The following is a 19,844-nucleotide window of genomic DNA, read 5'->3' as shown; positions in this document are numbered from 1 at the left end:
AAAAAAGGAAAAAAAAAATCCAAAAAAATTCACAAACATTTAAAAAAAAAAAAAGGAAAAAAAAATAATCACAAAACGTGAAAGGACTACTTCTCATTTCCAGCAGTCTCATGGACAAGTTAAGGTTGGTTGTTTAAAACGGATAAGAAAAAATCCGATATTGGAAGGGGAATTTGCTTTAGTCGGAATCTACTTTTTATTATTATTTTTTTGTAATTATCATTTTTGTATCGGTCTGTTGTACAGACCTTTATGTCATGCAAGGTGTTTATAGTCATATCAAATTGTTGGGGGTTCCTTTTCGTAACTGGTACAATTTAGGCAGGCCTGTATTACTAATGCATTTTGTTTATTTAGTTTTTTTTCTGTTTTCCTTTGTCCCTGATTTTTAAGTGATTTTTTTTTTTTCTCCAGTCCCCTCGGACGTATTGGAATAGTTTTGGTTTGTGTGGGTTACAGCAATACGGACGCGCTTACAGATCTGTGGTGACCAAGCCCGAGACCGGGTTGTTTATCGGGTCGGCTAAAAGATCGGCCGGCTGATATCATCCTAGACATTGGTTTGGATCAGAATGTGGCTTAAAGGGGTTGTCTCCTCTTTTGTAAATACGAGCTCTTTCCTGTCTATCCAGCCAGCTTTAGTGCTGCAGAGACAAAACTGCCTCTGCTTGCATCCTATTCTGAACTGTCAGTGATCAGCAAGCAGGAGGCAGGGGAGAGCTGTGCGCTTCTGAAGATAGAAGATCAGAAAACCCCTATATCGCCACCATCCTGCATCTCCTACTGCATAATGCGGCTTATTATTAGTCTGTTTTTACCAGATATGTTTTCAGACTGAGGATATTGGGCTGCCAAGTCTGTCCTATCTCTTTTCGTGAGTTGCAAGAGGACAGATGTAGCAGAGCTAAATTTTTCATTTCCCTTTTGGGCACTATATGATATATCTTCATGCTTATGCAGTAATAGTTGCCGGATCGGGGATATAAAATGTTATAAACACTTGAGCTGTTGCCAAAGCCGGCAATGGAAACCACCGCTGTGCCCGATGTGTGCAAAGCAGAGTCGGAGGGTTGGCAGAAGGATTTTAGGTTTTTTTCTTCTCGGATTTTACACTACAGAGACTTCACATCCTCGAGGCTCCTTTTTGTTGCAAGGAATGGCGGGAGTTTTATTCCAGGCAGCAGCTGGAGTGACAAAGGTTGCGCGGCTGATTGTGCTCGGCTTTGTTGTTCCGGGAGGGAGTGCACACATCATAAGGGCCTGGTGTCCCGGTGATTGAGCGTGCTCAGTAGAAACGTCAATAAGTTATGATCCGGGGATCAGGTGCTCGCGGCGCGTGTGGGATGAGCGTCTGCTATTCTCTCCGCAGGCCTGGAAGTCGTCCATTCTGATGTTGTTTTTTTTTTTTTTTATTTACTGATCTAAGAAAACCAAAAATTTGAATGAATGATAACGCAGAATGGATCGTCGCCCTGCAGTTCACACTACGCCTTTCGGCGGGGTCGTCTTCTGCCTGATTTCTAGCCGCGTCATTGTAGACCTGTCCCTTCTGTGTGTTGGACATCCCCGGTGCACTAAGTTGTTGGGAAAATCCTGAATAGGGCAGAAAACTTCCCTCAACTCCATTTTTTTTATTTTATATATGTATTCCATTTTTATGTTGTTTTTTTTTGTTTTTTTTGCGTGTAACTCCTAAGTCATTTTTTTTCCATCTCTAACATGATAGACTAGTGAACTGCAAGCAGTCAACTAACCCGTTTCATTCAACCTTGTTTGTTTGTGCGTGTGTATATATGTTTTTGTATATATTTTTTTAAGTTGTTGAATATATATTTTAACCCCTCCAATGCTGAAGAAAAGCCAAGCGCGCCGTCTCTGTGTGTGGCTTTGCCTCTTTTTGCAATAGAGGATGGTTAACCAAGCTTGAACCAAAGTCAATTTCTAGCAAGCTGCTGTACTAATGGACTAGTTTGTGTAAGTGCAGTTCAGAGGCAGTGAGTGACAAGATAGATGCTACTGACAATTTTATTTCAGTTTTGTTTGGTTATTTTGGTGGGGGGTTTTATTTTATATATAAATGTTGCTGCTTTCTGTAATTATTTTTTTTTTGTTCTCATTCATTTTTGGTATGTTTAAGGCAAACTCTAATTTTATTGGGTTTTTCCATTTGTAAATATCAGAATTTTGTTTGACCACCTCTGTTCCTCCACACTTCCTAGCATTTTTGTAATCCCCACTGGTAAAATTGTCTTCTCATTATCTGTGTTGACTTGGTACAACAGATGTAAAAGGAGAAGCTATGATTTTGTGCACTTACCCTTCAAGCATTATCAATGCTCTTTTTTTTTTTTTTTAAAATGACCGTTTTTCATAAATCTTTTCTGTTGAGGGACCGCCATGGTCTCTACAGTCAGGGCATCAATTGGGGAAAAAAACTGGCAGTGTGATTGGATTTAGGAGATGTTCCTAAACCTTCGCTGTGAATGGACCGCTATGGTCCCAAACTGGGGCCACTAAATTTAAATAATAACAATGTATTTGGATCTTTTGTTGGAATTTTAAAAATTCTCAACCTCTACCTATGTAAGGCCTAGTGATGAGCGAGTATACTCGTTGCTCGGGTTTTCCCGAACACGCTCGGGTGGTCTGCAAGTATTTGTTAATGTTCGGAGTTTTAGTTTTCATCGCCTCAGCTGAATGATTTACAGCTTCTAGCCAGCCTGAGTACATGTGGGGATTGCCTGGTTGCTAGGGAATCCCCACATGTAAGCAAGCTGGCTAGTAGCTGTAAATCATTCAGCTGAGGCGATGAAAACTAAATCTCCGAACACTAACAAATACTCGGAGACTACCCGAGCGTGCTCGGGAAAACCCGAGCAATGAGTATACTCGATCATCACTAGTAAGGACAAAAATGGTCTCCAACCAGGGTAGCCATAATTTAAAAAACAAACAATATATTTGGGTCTGCAGAATTGTCTTGGAGATGGTCCCGATGTTTATAAAAGATTATAGTGTGATTTGGGTTTTGGAGAGTCTGATCCTTAGTTGATGTGGGACTGCCTTGGCCTCTAGCTACGGCAACTAAAGTAAAATAAAACCAATGTAATGGGATCTGCTGGCAGGGTTTTAGAAGTTCTTCCTGACCCTAGCTGATGAAAGATCTCCATGCTCTCTATCCAGGGCAGATATAACAGCAGTGAAGTTTGGCCCTCATAAAGGGTTGTGGTGATGTTCCTGACTTTTAGATGGCGTATGACCACCATGGTCTACAACCTGAGTCTTTATAGCAATATATTACCTGTATGATTGGGTTTTAGAACTTCTTCTAAACTTTAATTTAGAGGGACAGCCATGGCCTCAAGCCAAGGCCACTAAAAAGAAATAACCACAGTATGATAGGTTCTACTGGCAGGCTCTTGAAAGTTCTCATGAACCTTAGCTTTAGAAGGAGTGCCATGGTGTCCAGCCAGAGGAAGGTCCTTAGAAATGTCAATGTAACTCATCAATGAAAGGACCACTATGGTCTCCAACCTGCATCCCTCTCTGTTGTAACCAAAGTTTTAACAACTGTCCATGTGAATCCTGTTTTGTAGACCGCACAGACTCTGTGTGATTGCCAAAAATTACTTATTTAAGGGGTTCAGTTTTGAGAATGCCCATTTGCCAACACGGCCATTTTTTTTAAAGTTGGCAGAAATGGAAAAGCTTTAATTATGATGACTTGAGCTCTAAATTTTAAAGGCTTGGACAAAGCCTAATGCACTGTCAGTGACTAGAGTCATCTACTTTGGGCTCAGCAGAAACCGTAGACTGTTTACCCATCATAGACCACTGGGCCAGGATTCATTCCAAAAAAAACCTTATCGAAAATGAAATATTGTGCCAGTGGGGACTACAATGACTTTCCCTTCCATCACCGGAAATGAAATCTACTCTGTAGTCCATCGCATGTTAAGTTATTCCTTTTACACATCCTATACTCTTAGTTCTCATGGCAGCTCCTGCATTGTCCAGACTGTGTTCTGGCCTCCTAATAAAAAAAATAAAAAATACCTCAAATCATCTCGGCGTTGACGAAAGCGGGCTCAGAAATTTTGGAGAAATAAATAATTATAATATAAGTTTCATTGAAGAACATTACATCTAAATTTGTTTGGATTTATTGTTTCCAATTTTGTGTATTTTATTTTTTACAGAATATATACAAGTGGACTTGGTTGGATTTAGGGAAACCAGAATTATGATATAGCAGGATTATATTTTATACAGATGTTTTGCCAAAGCTTTGTCCGATCCAGCCGTCAGCTCTGTGCAATGCAATGCACTTATTTAGGCGGTAGGGGTATGTTTGGTGGTCAGGGGAACCCATTAGTTCCTACCCGTCCCCCTCCTCGTTGCTTCCCTTATTCCTTTTTGTCCTACCTATCCTGGGAGAATTTTTTTGTTGTTATACTTTTAGCAAAAAGTATAGCTGATGCATCGTATAGTCTAACCGGGAAAGCAAAAAATGGAAGAGGTTCCTTGTTTTAATTTTTTTCCCCTACCCCCCACATGTATAGTCCTAATCCAATATGTTTTAAGAGCAGAGGCTTAAAGATTCGTAATGGAGAATGACGAAATTTCCATTGTATAATTGTACGGCTACGAAGCCTACCTTTTACCAAAAAGTACTAGAAAGAAAAGTTGAAGGGAAGTTAGCCCAGTTCTCCTCTTTGCACCTGACCTTTACGTCGCCAAGAATCCAAAAACTGTGAGATACAGAGTCCTTCTACGGGGCTGGTGTTTGTATTGTGTTTGTATCGTGAGTGTGTAATGTATACGTCTGGAGGTACGGAGGTAACGCGTCTCTCCGGGACACATGTCTACTTGCCGACCCTCGGGCCAGTGTTGGGTCTTTCTTCGGCCAGTAGAGCCGAAGACCTTCCGAAATGGCCAGTTGTGAATATATGTAAGGGGCTTCTATATTACCAAAAATAAAAGTGACCACTCGTCGGTGGGTATGATGGAGGGTTAGGTCTTCGGGAGACCGCGATTGCCTCAATACACTGAAAATACTGCAAAGATGTGTGCAAGTCAGAGTCTTTCTATCCTAATCGTGTTGTTTCCAAACCTTCAAGATTTCCTTCAGGAACTGCAATTCCAAAGATTGTGTAATTATTCCTGTGCGTAATGTCTAATTTTTTTTTTTTAATCGTTCTTTTAATTATTGTGGTGTCTGTTGCTCTTGGTATTAAAAAACAAAAACGCTTAAGACCAAATTTCCAATTGTAGGGCTACCTAACAACTGAAGCTATAGATATATACTGTAGAGGTTTTTTATTATTATTATTTTGCTGCATACAATTTTTGAAAGAAAGCACTCCGACAGCCTTTTGCTTTTGGATAGAATATTTATTAAGTAATACTCCGTGAGAGAAGGGTGGGATCTTTTGGTCCAGTACTTGAGTCTTGGTTGGCACATAGCATTTAGTTGGCAATTTTTTTTTTTTACCACCGGCAGCAACATAAGCAGGTCATGACCATTTAAAAAAAAAAACAAAAAAAAAACCTGATTTTAAAAAGAAAAATTTTTCAATTTTTCTTTGTTATATTTTTTGTTTTTCTATTAACGTAAAAGCTTTATTAACATGTTTGCTTTGCAAACGTGCTGTAAGTGGTATTAATTCATGTTTGACTTGATGAAGAGCTCGATACGTATGTTTGTGACTATGATTTCTAATGAATTCTGAGCACCTACCAAGGAACTAATGTCAAGAGGTTACGGGGAAATAGTGTTCATAAAATGTGAAAAGAAGGGAAGGAGGAAAAAAAAAAAAGAAAAATTTGAACGGCCAGTCATTTTCTCTTTTACCGTTGTCAATATATTGATGACGTTTTTTTTGTTTTTTTTTCCTTTTAATGTTTTTTTTTGTTTTTTTCCAAAAGGGCAGCCATGAAAATAGATTTACATTACTAAAAATGTTATTGTAAATTCTCAAAAAAACAAACGTTTTTTTTTCCCTTTCCTTCTTTCAGTAGCAAAGCCTAGTTGCATCGTCTTGGGGGTCTTCGTTATTATAGGTACAGGGGCTGTTGTATACCTCATTATAGAACTTTGTGACTGAATGGTTTGCTGAATGGTTTGCTTTAACTTTTGTCTAGAATCCCTACAGAGTTGCCAACGACGCATTTTGTGTATAATTGACCTTTTTGGCTTGTAGCAACACGTGAGCGGTAACGTTACAGGTAGAGAAGGTGACAGAGCGCGGTTCCAAAGCTTATGACGTGCGTTAAGGAAATCACCAAGTCTTGTCCTTTCTCAGTAGATGGGGATGTGTAAAATTTGGCAGAGGATTTCTGTTGCCTTTTTCTTACCAAACAGTCGATACACACGAGTTCCGCACAAGACACGTCATGGTTCACTTTGGTTCCATTTCATTGAGACTAGACGAAACCACGGTTCTTTATGTTCTTACACTGGTTTATTTCTCAAGCTTAACCAAAAAAAAATAGGGTGAAAAAAATGAAAAGCTTTTTTTTTTGGTTTGTGGACAATCTCGTCTAAACATCCGGTGGTTAGGAGTCACGAGAATGTAGCAATTCCCGTATCCCTCTTGTTTTTCTCGCCACGTCACTGTGCTGCTCTTAATCTCCGGGGAATCGGTTTCTTTGTCTTGTTTCGCTATTTTTATTTTTTTTTTCTATCTTTTTTTATTTTTTTTTTCAGCCAAACCAAAGATTTCTCTATGATTGTATGAACTCAAAACAAACAGAAAAACCAAAAAGAAAAACTGTTGGAAGGATAAACACGTTCAGTTCCGGGGAAGCAACCTTTTTTGGGATATGGAAGACAAAGCACTAAGACGCTTGGGTGAATTAGTTTTTTAGTCTTGCCATAGTCTTCAGCCATCTGGTGTTGTCTGGCAAATCTGGTACTTTGTCCTCCTAATCCTAACGTTCTCCGGCAGAAAACCCCGCGAACTGAAGATAAAGCCGGTACATTATTGGCTGCTCTGATTGGGTTTGTTCAACCTTCCAGGGCTGGAGCGTCTTGGATCCCAAAAGAGCAATGCATATGCCAAGGCTTCTCCAGTCTGTTGGGTCTTACCCATCATGGGGCGTGGTTGACTAGTACTCGCTGAGGTGCACTTCTTCTTTTTCATATTTTTTTTTTTTTTTTTAGTTTTGTCTTCTATGGGGGTTTTTTATGTTGTGTGTTTTGTTTTTTTTGTTTGTTTTTTACAATTGTCTTCTACGACTACTAGAAATTATTTTTTTCGTCCTACGAGAAAGACAAAACAGGACAACATCTCGATCACAAAGCTTTGTCCTTTTTTTTTTTTTTTTACACTTTTGCTTTATTCTCGGCACCACGTGCAACTATGCATTGTATTTGTTTAGTTTTGTGTGCTAGGCGCTAGATAAATGCCTGTAACTTTTTTTTTAAAAAAAAAACAACTTTTTTTGGAGGGGGGGAGGGGAATCGCAAATGAAGGAACTTTTTACGTGGAAGTTTTTATTCTCAGTTGATTTTGGGGTGTTTGGTCGTAGGGTCATACAAGCTCTATCCCAAAGCGAAATAAAAAATCCAAATGTTAATAATAATAATATTAGCCTGATGCAGATACCAAAGATTATTTCTTTCCCGCAGAACCTTAGACTTGTGTATTAAGTACTATGACCCAGCACTTGCATTAGTCTAACCTCAGTAATTCCAAAGCTTAGATGTATATTTTGATATATTTCTGGGATATTTAAAAAAAAAATAAAAATAAAAAAAAAATAAACAAGCTAAAAATAATAATTAAAAAAAAATCAGTTGTTGAATTCTCGTTTGTTTCAGTGTAATGCTCTTAAGAAGTCATAGCATGGAGATTAACTGACCGTCTTACTCTTAGTAGTTTGAGATAATAGTATTTTTGTATGTTTTGGGTGTGTCTGTGTATGTATTAACATAACAGTTTTCACTGCCTAGGTGTTCATATTAAAGGAAAAAAATAATAAAAAAAATACAGAAAGTTCTAAACGTGTACATAATTATTCAACAAGGAGAACGTCATCTACGTACCTGCTTCTGGTTGCATCTTACACTGATAACTATCCATCTTCGGAATTATTTTTTTTATTTATTTTTTTAAAGAGACTTTTTAAAGTTGTTTTTTTTCTGTTCCATTTTTATTTTAAACGTGGACTTGGACTATTGCTCATGGTTTATTTATACCCTGCCAATCGAAAAGCAGGCGTCTTTCACTGAAATATATATATAATTTTTTTTTTTTTTACTCTAAATGTTTTTGCCAATTTTTTTGGAAGATCTACTGATCGGTCTGAACTGTCCTTGGTCGATGTTTGTTGCTTTTTTTTTTTTTTATCAATACTAATATATGGAGAAAAAAAAAAATAGTGGTCCGACACTAACCCGGTCATGATGTATATACCTGAACTGACCAATTTCTGAATTTTTTTTTTTATGGATACAATTTTCCTTTCTAACCAATTTGACGTAGAGAATATGAACATCTGTCTCTTTAAAATAAATAAATAAAAATGACATAAAATGATAAAAATCTAGTGTTTTGGTTGTTTTTTTTTCTTCTAAAACTGGCTGCTCCTAAGTGAGCCGAAACCTTGGAAGATCATATAGACTACAGTGAATCGGGATAAATGGTAGATTTTTGTGTTACATGCATTTGTCTGCTGTAATTTTTTTATATATTAAACTTACTGTAACTGTACAGTTCATTTCTGTTGTAAACTTCATTAAACCATTTTTCAAGTGTTTTAATTTTGTGAGATTATTTATTGGTTTCTGTCGTAGAGAAAAATTATAATATCCATACAGAGATATCCAGAGATGGGACAGATCACCCTCACATTGTACACATGGAATTAATTATAACTGGGGAAGTAAAAAGAGCTGGCACTTCCAACATCCATTGAAGTGGGAATCTCCTGCAGTGACCAGGTAAAACAGCCGAGATTTGCTGTGAGAACCAGCCAACAAGTCTAGGATTCAGATTTTCTGGAGCTATTGGTTAGTGATGAATATTCGGGTTTACATCAATCTGATATTTATGGGAGATACACACTGTGTGCAGAATTATTAGGCAAGTTGTATTTTGATCACGTGATACTTTTTATACATGTTGTCCTACTCCAAGCTGTTCAGGCTTGAGAGCCAACTACCAATTAAAGGGAACCTGTCACCCCCCCAGGTGATTGTAACTAAAAGAGCCATCTTTTAGTTACAGCACTAATGCTGCATTCTGACAAGGTGGCTCTTTTTGTTCTTATTGCTGTAATTGCTGAAATAATTGTTTATGAAATTTGTCCTTCATACCTTGAAATCGTCCTGGGGGCAGGTCTTTCCCCCCTAATCCAGACGCACCGCAGCCGTCACTCATGACCTCTGCACGCCGGGGACCACCTCCTCAGCGTTATTTAATTGTCCCGGCGCCTGCGCTGTCATATTGGGCCTTGGGCATGCGCAGTTAGCACTGCCCGTCCACTGACATCACTTGATGTCTTGCTTAGTGCGCCTGCGTATACGCGCGGCCCGAGATCCTGCCCCGCAGTCTTATGATTTATTTACACTGCGGGGCTGGGAATCTTGGGCATGCGCAGTACTTATCTGCGGCTCTCCCTCCACCTCCTTCCTACTGTGCAGTGTCATAGGAATCGTCTCCTATGGGACGAGTTCAAGGTATGAAAGACAAATTTCATAAACGATTATTTCAGCGGTTACAGCAACAAGAACTAAAAGAGCAACCTTGTCTGAATGCAGCATTAGTGCTGCACAAGGTGGCTCTTTTAGTTACAAACGCCTGGGGGGGGGTGACAGGTTCCCTTTAAGTAAATCAGGTGATGTGACATCACAACCCTATATAAGGTGTGCTTAATTATTAGGCAACTTCCTTTCCTTTGGCAAAATGGGTCAGAAGAGAGATTTGTTGGGCTCTGAAAACTCCAAAATTGTGAGATGTCTTGCAGAGGGATGCAGCAGTCTTGAAATTGCCAAACTTTTGAAGTGTGATCACCGAACAATCAAGCGTTTCATGGCAAATAGCCAACAGGGTCGCAAGAAGCGTGTTGGGCAAAAAAGGCGCAAAATAACTGCCCATGAATTGAGGAAAATCAAGCGTGAAGCTGCCAAGATGCCATTTGCCACCAGTTTTGCCATATTTCAGAGCTGCAACGTTACTGGAGTAACAAAAAGCACAAGGTGTGCGATACTCAGGGACATGGCCAAGGTAAGGAAGGCTGAAAAACGACCACCTGTGACCAAGAAACATAAGAGAAAACGTCAGACTGGGCCAAGAGATATCTTCAGACTGACTTTTCAAAGGTTTTATGGACTGATGAGATGAGAGTGACTCTTGATGGGCCAGATGGATGGGCCAGAGGCTGGATCAGTAAAGGGCAGAGAGCTCCACTCCGACTCCGATGCCAGCAATGTGGAGGTGGGGGACTGGTATGGGCTGGGATCATCAAAGATGGACTTGTGGGACCTTCTCGGGTTGAGGATGGAGTGAAGCTCAACTCCCAGACCTACTGCCAGTTTCTGGAAGACAACTTCTTCAAGCAGTGGTACAGGAAGAAGTCGGTATCGTTCAAGAAAAACATGATTTTCATGCAGGACAATGCTCCATCACATGCCTCCAACTACTCCACAGCGTGGCTGACCAGTAAAGGTCTCAAAGAAGAAAAAATAATGACATGGCCCCCTTGTTCTCCTGATCTGAACCCCATAGAGAACCTGTGGTCCCTCATAAAATGTGAGCTCTACAGGGAGGGAACAGTCCACCTCTCGGAGCAGTGTCTGGAGGCTGTGGTGGCTGCTGCACGCAGTGTTGGTCGTAAACAGATCAAGCAACTGACAGAATCTATGGATGGAGGCTGCTGAGCGTCATCATGAAGAAAGGGGCTATATTGGGGGTTTTGTTTTTGCATGTCAGAAATGTTTATTTCTAAATGTTGTGCAGTTTATTTTCACCAGGTAAACCAATATAACAAGTGAGATGGAAATACATCTCGTTTTTATTAAGTTGCCTAATAATTCTGCACAGTAATAGTTACCTGCACAAACAGATATCCTCCTAAGATAGCCAAATCTAAAAAAAAACACTCCGACTTCCAAAAATATTAAGCTTTGATATTTATGAGTCTTCTGGGTTGATTGAGAACATAGTTGTTGATCAATAATAAAAATAATCCTCTAAAATAAAACTTGCCTAAAAATTCTGCATACAGTGTATGTATGTATGTGTGTATATATATATATATATATATATAATGTGTATGTATGTGTGTGTATATCTATCTATCTATATATACTAGACTGTGGCCCAATTCTAACGCATCGGGTATTCTAGAATATGCATGTCCCCGTAGTATATGGACAATGATGATTCCAGAATTCGTGGCTGACTGTGCCCGTCGCTGATTGGTCGAGGCAACCTGTGGAATCCCTGTGGGTGGAGATAAGGGGAGGGGGAAAAAATAATAAATTACTGATAGGGGTTTGTTATAAATCTCCAAAAATAATGGAAGCAATGGAGAATATCCTCGTAAAGCAAATAGATGAAGCTGCGACTCAAGGAGAAGTCATTATTATGGGGGACTTCAACTACCCTGAAATAGATTGGGGAACAGAAACCTGCAGTTCCAGCAAAGGTAATCGGTTTTTGACAACTATGAGAGACAATTACCTTTCACAGCTGGTTCAGGACCCAACAAGGAGGGGGGCACTGCTAGACCTAATATTAACCAACAGGCCAGACCGCATATCAAATATAAGGGTTGGGGGTCACTTGGGGAATAGTGATCATAAAATAATAAGTTTTCATGTAACCTTTAATAAGATGGGTAGTAGGGGGGTGACAAGGACACTAAACTTCAGGAGGGCAAATTTCCAACGGATGAGAGAGGATCTTGGTGCAATTAACTGGGACGATATCCTGAGACACAAAAATACACAAAGAAAATGGGAGACGTTTATTAGCATCCTGGATAGGACCTGTGCACAGTATATACCGTATGGGAATAAACATACTAGAAATAGGAGGAAACCAATATGGCTAAATAGAGCTGTAAGGGGCGCAATAAGGGACAAAAAGAAAGCATTTAGAGAATTAAAGGAAGTAGGTAGTGATGAGGCATTAAATAAATACAGAAAATTAAATAAATTCTGTAAAAAGCAAATCAAGGCAGCAAAGATTGAGACAGAGAGACTCATTGCTAGAGAGAGTAAATATAATCCCAAAATATTCTTTAACTACATAAATAGTAAGAAACTAAAAAATGACAGTGTTGGCCCCCTTAAAAATAGTCTGGGTGAAATGGTGGATGAGGATGAGGAAAAAGCCAATCTGCTAAATGACTTTTTTTCATCAGTATTTACAAAAGAAAATCCCATGGCAGCCAATATGACTAGTGATAAAAATTCCCCATTAAATGTCACCTGCTTAACCCAGCAGGAAGTACAGCGGCGGCTAAAAATCACTAAAATTGACAAATCTCCGGGCCCGGATGGGATACACCCCCGAGTACTGCAGGAACTAAGTACAGTCATTGATAGACCATTATTTTTAATCTTTAAAGAGTCCATAATAACAGGGTCTGTACCACAGGACTGGCGTATAGCAAATGTGGTGCCAATATTCAAAAAAGGGGCAAAAACTGAACTCGGTAATTACAGGCCAGTAAGTTTAACCTCTACTGTGGGTAAAATCCTGGAGGGCATTCTAAGGGATGCTATACTGGAGTATGTGAAGAGGAATAACCTCATGGCCCAGTATCAGCACGGGTTTACTAGGGACCGCTCATGTCAGACTAATTTGATCAGCTTCTATGAAGAGGTAAGTTCCGGACTGGACCAAGGGAACCCAGTGGACGTAGTATATATGGACTTTTCCAAAGCTTTTGATACGGTGCCACACAAAAGGTTGATACATAAAATGAGAGTAATGGGGATAGGGGAAAATATGTGTAAGTGGGTTGAGAGCTGGCTCAGGGATAGGAAACAAAGGGTGGTTATTAATGGAGCACACTCGGACTGGGTCGCGGTTAGCAGTGGGGTACCACAGGGGTCAGTATTGGGCCCTCTTCTTTTTAACATATTTATTAATGACCTTGTAGGGGGCATTCAGAGTAGAATTTCAATATTTGCAGATGACACTAAACTCTGTAGGGTAATCAATACAGGGGAGGACAATTTTATATTACAGGATGATTTATGTAAACTAGAAGCTTGGGCTGATAAATGGCAAATGAGCTTTAATGGGGATAAATGTAAGGTCATGCACTTGGGTAGAAGTAATAAGATGTATAACTATGTGCTTAATTCTAAAACTCTGGGCAAAACCATCAATGAAAAAGACCTGGGTGGATGACAGACTCCTATTCAGTGGCCAGTGTCAGGCAGCTGCTACAAAGGCAAATAAAATAATGGGATGTATTAAAAGAGGCATTGATGCTCATGAGGAGAACATAATTTTACCTCTATACAAGTCACTAGTGCGACCACACTTAGAATACTGTGCACAGTTCTGGTCTCCGGTGTATAAGAAAGACATAGCTGAACTAGAGCGGGTGCAGAGAAGAGCGACCAAGGTTATTAGAGGACTGGGGGGTCTGCAATACCAAGATAGGTTATTACACTGGGGGCTATTTAGTTTGGAAAAACGAAGACTAAGGGGTGATCTTATTTTAATGTATAAATATATGAGGGGACAGTACAAAGACCTTTCTGATGATCTTTTTAATCATAGACCTGAGACAGGGACAAGGGGGCATCCTCTACGTCTGGAGGAAAGAAGGTTTAAGCATAATAACAGACGCGGATTCTTTACTGTAAGAGCAGTGAGACTATGGAACTCTCTGCCGTATGATGTTGTAATGAGTGATTCATTAATTAAATTTAAGAGGGGACTGGATGCCTTTCTGGAAAAGTATAATGTTACAGGGTATATACACTAGATTCCTTGATAAGGCGTTGATCCAGAGAACTAGTCTGATTGCCGTATGTGGAGTCGGGAAGGAATTTTTTTCCCCATGGTGGAGTTACTCCTTGCCACATGGGTTTTTTTTGCCTTCCTCTGGATCAACATGTTAGGGCATGTTAGGTTAGGCTATGGGTTGAACTAGATGGACTTAAAGTCTTCCTTCAACCTCAATAACTATGTAACTATGTAACCTTTATGACATCATCGTCGCCATGGCAACCATTATGACATCTACGTCGATACTGTGCCCGTCGCTGATTGGTCGAGGCCTGGCGGCCTCGACCAATCAGAGATGCAGGATTTCCAGGACAGACAGACAGAAAAACCCTTAGACAATTATATATATATATATATATATATATATATATATATATATATATATATATATATATATATATATATATAGATATAGATACAGTATATATGTATATATGTATATATGTGTGTGTATGTATGTATATATGTGTGTATGTATATATATATAATTGTCTAAGGGTTTTTCTGTCTGTCCTGGAAATCCCGCCAGGCCTCGACCAATCAGCGACGGGCACAGTATCGACGTAGATGTCAGTGGTTGCCATGGCGACGATGTCATAAAGGTTGCCTCGACCAATCAGCGACGGGCACAGTATCGACGTAGATGTCATAGTGGTTGCCATGGCGACGATGATGTCATAAAAGTTGCCTCGACCAATCAGCGACGGGCACAGTATCGACGTAGATGTCATAGTGGTTGCCATGGCGACGATGATGTCATAAAGGTTGCCTCGACCAATCAGCGACGGGCACAGTATCGACGTAGATGTCATAGTGGTTGCCATGGTGACGATGTCATAAAGGTTGCCTCGACCAATCAGCGACGGGCACAGTCTGCCGCGAATTCTGGAATCATCATTGTCCATATACTACGGGGACATGCATATTCTAGAATACCCGATGCATTAGAATCGGGCCACAATCTAGTGTGTATATATGTATATGCGTGTGTGTGTGTGTGACATTTTAGTGCCTTTTTTTTTTTTTTTTTTAAAGCATCTCCGCCAAAATGGGTGGAGCTAGGGAGCAGCCAGGAAGGGGCATGGCTATGTATATTGATGGAATTCATATTGATGGAAATCGGCAGTATTTCTTACCCCAGAATTGTTAGTGTAGTGATAGGATGCGCCTACGCCGTGCTTAACCTTATTTCTGCACACCCCTTATGAGTGTCAGAACAAAATGACTCCAAACCAAGCACGGGCGCTCTGTGCTCCCCGGCATGGCCGAGCAGTACACTGGACCTTCCAACCTACTTGATTTGCATTCTTCACCCCTCCCTCTCCCCCCCCCCGCTTCCTTGATTGACAGCTTCAACTTTACAGGAGCCAGCGAAGGACGATGGACACATAAAGCAGGTGAACTGCGAGACCACCGTGGCGGAGGGTTATGATAAAAAAAGACAACAAGTATTTACATTTTGCTTTTTATTCTTGAGCTTCAAGACAGTAAAACACGGAGATACAAGAGCAACTTATCGCTAATCCGAGATAAAGAGCGCAGTGCGACTCCAAGGAATGACGTCTGCAAGGAGAAAACGCGGCAGGAAACGTTGGCGGTTTTAGTCTTGGATCGTCTTGTTCATTTCTTGATCATTTTTCCAACTGTTTTGGCCACCAGCGTTTTTTTTTATAGGAAGGGTTTTTTGTTTTGCATAGTTTTTGTGACCTCTTTGTTTTTTACTGTCGTTTACCCATTGAATAATAAAGAAATCTCTAACAGATTTATGGCAAAACGATCCAAAAAACATCCATGCATCTTCTGATCTTTCCTGTTCACTTGTGTTGTAAAGTACAAAGCGTCTTCCAGGTGGTAAACGCCAGAAGAACGGACCGGTCCTGTCTTGTAACCACTTGGCAATTTTAGAAACCTAAATAGTAAAACGCCCGAACATCAGCATTTCTATGGAAGAAGCCCAGTTGTATCCAGCAGGTTCTGCCGCGCTGACTATGGGTGTCTATGACAGTGCTGCTGATTAGCTCTCCTGTGCTGGAGGCCGAGCTACTGATGGCACAGTTTCTAAACTTTTGTTAAAAAAAAAAAAAAAAATTAATGGGATTGTGAAACAAGAAAAAAAACCTTGTAAATGAGCGCAGAGATTTCTTATTGTTACAACACTGTCTTATAGCCCAAGAAATACGGTAATTTTATTCATATTAATATTAGAAGATAGTGTAACTTTTTTTTTTAAAGATTTTATTAACACCAACAGAAAATCTAAAACCTCTCAATAATCCAGATTTAGCCCGCAGCTTCAAATATCAATCCAATATTCAATTTAACAAAAATCATAAAAAATATTTACAGCAAAAAAAACAAACCAAAACCAGTCCTATACAATCCGCTAAAGCTCCCACAGCCAGGATCGGGCATGTCCGCTGACAATATGACCGGCCACCCTGCAGACTGCCAATGCCTTTAATACTGTCACGTTCTGTTTTTATCCTCCACGCCAATCGCAGGCTGGGTAGTTGTCTTTTCAACTCTTGCAGGAAATCGGCAGAATTTAGCATTTTTCTTCGAATGTGGCCGGAGTAGAAGGTTTCTTGTGACTCCTAATGTGTTAATTTTTGCAAAGTTGATCAGAATATTAAGCAGATAACAAGTGGGGTAAGTTGTGATGAGGATAAAAGGATGAAACCCCAGGTCAGACCAGAGTCCGCCACGTGTCCCAGCAATGACCTACTTGCTGCAGTACCGCAGACAACCTGTGGCGCATGGTGGCGCCGTTAGTCATTAAACATTTTAACCTGTCGTTTTTGTAGAATAAATCTTGTTACTTTTGTGAACGATCTAATACAATAAAAATATTTTTTTTAATGATTTGCAGGAAAACTCCTGAGTCTTGTAATCTCCATTTTCTTATGTCGCCCTCTCGCCTCAGTGCAGGACCTGCATCTGCAGAGCGTCGTACGTGTCTCTTTGGGCTCCGCTTAATCCCTGAGGGCAAAAATAAGGTGAAAATCACAAGATCACAAGGGTTCATGGGTTCAAAAGCAGGAAAAAAAAATTTGGAAAGTTCATTATAGACTTATAAAAAGTGATGTCATGCTCCCTGCACTTCATGTCACACACCCTGCACCGCGGGATGTCACATCCTGCACCCCGTGATGTCGCACACGCTACACCCCGTGATGTCGCACACCCTACACCGCGCGATGTCACACACCCTGCACCGCGGGATGTCGCACACCCTGCACCGCGCGATGTCACACACCCTGCACCGCGCGATGTCACACACCCTGCACCGCGTGATGTCGCACACCCTACACCCCGTGATGTCACACACCCTGCACCCCGTGATGTCGCACACCCTGCACCCCGTGATGTCGCACACCCTGCACCCCGTGATGTCGCACACCCTGCACCCCGTGATGTCGCACACCCTGCACCCCGTGATGTCGCACACGCTGCACCCCGTGATGTCGCACACCCTGCACCGCGGGATGTCGCACACCCTACACCCCGTGATGTCACACACCCTGCACCCCGTGATGTCGCACACCCTGCACCGCGCGATGTCGCACACCCTGCACCGCGCGATGTCGCACACCCTGCACCGCGCGATGTCGCACACGCTGCACCCCGTGATGTCGCACACCCTGCACCGTGTGATGTCGCACACCCTGCACCGCGCGATGTCGCACACGCTGCACCCCGTGATGTCGCACACCCTGCACCGCGGGATGTCGCACACCCTACACCCCGTGATGTCACACACCCTGCACCGCGCGATGTCGCACACCCTGCACCGCGCGATGTCGCACACCCTGCACCGCGCGATGTCGCACACGCTGCACCCCGTGATGTCGCACACCCTGCACCGTGTGATGTCGCACACCCTGCACCCCGTGATGTCGCACACGCTGCACCCCGTGATGTCGCACACCCTGCACCGCGGGATGTCGCACACCCTACACCCCGTGATGTCGCACACCCTGCACCCCGTGATGTCGCACACCCTGCACCGCGCGATGTCGCACACCCTGCACCGCGCGATGTCGCACACCCTGCACCGCGCGATGTCGCACACGCTGCACCCCGTGATGTCGCACACCCTGCACCGTGTGATGTCGCACACCCTACACCCCGTGATGTCGCACACCCTACACCCCGTGATGTCACACACCCTGCACCGCGCAATGTCGCACACCCTGCACCACGCGATGTCGCACACCCTGCACCGCGCGATGTCGTCAGGGCTGTAGCTATTGGTGCAGGGGACGTCACTCGGGGTCTGGTGGTTGACGACCCCACTGCCCAATATGAAGGCCTGCGGTATACGGGGCCCAGGAGTTTCACGTGTCGCTGATGGTCGGGCGGATCTTTGGAGGTTCGTCAGCTACGAAATCAGTTGCCCAAATAAGGGTCAATATTTACATAATTAAAGCTGCCAGATGTGACCCATATAGCGGGATGTTACCTGATAGACCACGTCGTTGCCTTTCCCTTTTCTTCTGGCGTGCTGGACAGAAAAAAACAAGAAAATCAGTTGTCACATTGAAGAGCCGACCCCGCACCCCGCAGTCTCTCCAGCACTAATTAGGGTCCCCAGGACGGCCATGAGGGGAGTGGTAAAAGGTTTGGGAATGTTTCAATATTTGGAATGTCCTCATTAAACCACTAAATTGGTCAAAAGGTGCAAGTTTTACCACCCACCACAGCGGCACTTAGAGTTTTTTATGGGTCAGTCTCGGACTGGACCACTGGGGATGCGGTGTATCTTCGGGTGGGCCACCCTGCCTAGTCAAGCATAGGGACGCACTGATTGGTGCACGGTCTCCTTCCCCTGCTGTGGGAGCGATAGTAAATGAAGTCAGACTGACACCTCTGTAGGAAAGCTGTCTAACACGAACACCGAGGAGTCAGTTACTAGCGTTCTGTAAGGAACCTTAATGTGAATGTCTCCTTTACATGTAACTAGGCCCCAAATTCTTTGCTTAATCATTAACTGATATTTTTCTGATACAAAGCTCCAAATCCTCTGCATAGAGAGAAATTCTATCATTTTGTCTGCCATCAGTCTCCACCAGGGGGAGCTGAAGAGTCTACTGCATACTCGTATACACTGGACTCACACTTGTATGCAGTGAGCTCCCTCTAGTGGTGGCTGCAGGAAGTCAGAAACTCATCATTTGACTCTACTTCTATGCAGAGGATTTGGTGCTCTGTATCGGGAAAAAAAACCCTGAGCTTTTGAAACGAATCGGCACAAATCGATGGAACTAATGCATTTATAAGGTGGATATTCGCAGGAGGTAAAGGTCTGTCGACAGACACTGGCTGATTGTCATAGCCGCTTATCTCCACTCTTACCCTTGTGGGCATGTTTATGGTGGGCTCGGAGGGGGTCTTGCTTAACTATGTAACACACGATATGAAGGGGGGGGACAATGCTTCCTACATCAAATTTGCAGCTAGATGCCGACGTTCAGCTCAGGAAGGGGTTAAGTTGACATATTTGGGGCAGCAGTATGTTTTCGGCTGCTTCCTCCACCTGCCTCACCGTGGTGGCTCCGGAGCCGAAAAACATTATTATTATTTTTGTACTTGTCACTTTCCTTTTTCTTGTTTTTTTTCCCTTTTTCTTCATTATTCGGCATTTTTCTCCTTCCCCAGATAGTTGTACATCGCAATAAAAGTCTTGGCGCTCCGTCTCGGTGTCAGCGAGATATAAAGAGCGCTCTCCCGTGCTGCGCCTTTTTATTTTATAAATATATACGAGCAAACTATCCGACATTATCAAAATAAATAGGGAAACCCACCGGGGCCCCATCTGCGGCCCTCCGGCCCGCGCTCGGATCGAGGCCGATATTAGACAAC

General features: G+C 42.1%; 1 protein-coding gene across 2 annotated transcripts in view; it reads right to left on the bottom strand.

Moving 5' to 3' along the window:
• Positions 1 to 16,818: 16,818 nt before the first annotated feature.
• The window catches only part of CD247 (CD247 molecule), a 90,768-nt gene continuing 87,742 nt past the window's right edge, over positions 16,819 to 19,844 (bottom strand). For both annotated transcript variants that reach the window (XM_077293739.1, XM_077293740.1), the window contains exons 7-8: positions 18,445 to 18,486; positions 16,819 to 16,961 (exon numbers count right to left, since the gene is read on the bottom strand). In XM_077293739.1, coding sequence (XP_077149854.1) covers positions 16,902 to 16,961; positions 18,445 to 18,486 — 102 coding nt within the window. In that variant the 3' untranslated portion in view covers positions 16,819 to 16,901. The remainder of the gene's footprint in view (positions 16,962 to 18,444; positions 18,487 to 19,844) is intronic.

Source organism: Ranitomeya variabilis, chromosome 3 (assembly GCF_051348905.1).
Source record: "Ranitomeya variabilis isolate aRanVar5 chromosome 3, aRanVar5.hap1, whole genome shotgun sequence".
Classification (NCBI taxonomy): Eukaryota; Metazoa; Chordata; class Amphibia; order Anura; family Dendrobatidae; genus Ranitomeya; species Ranitomeya variabilis.
Note: the sequence above shows the minus strand (reverse complement) of the source record. Positions and strands in the feature narration are given on the sequence as shown.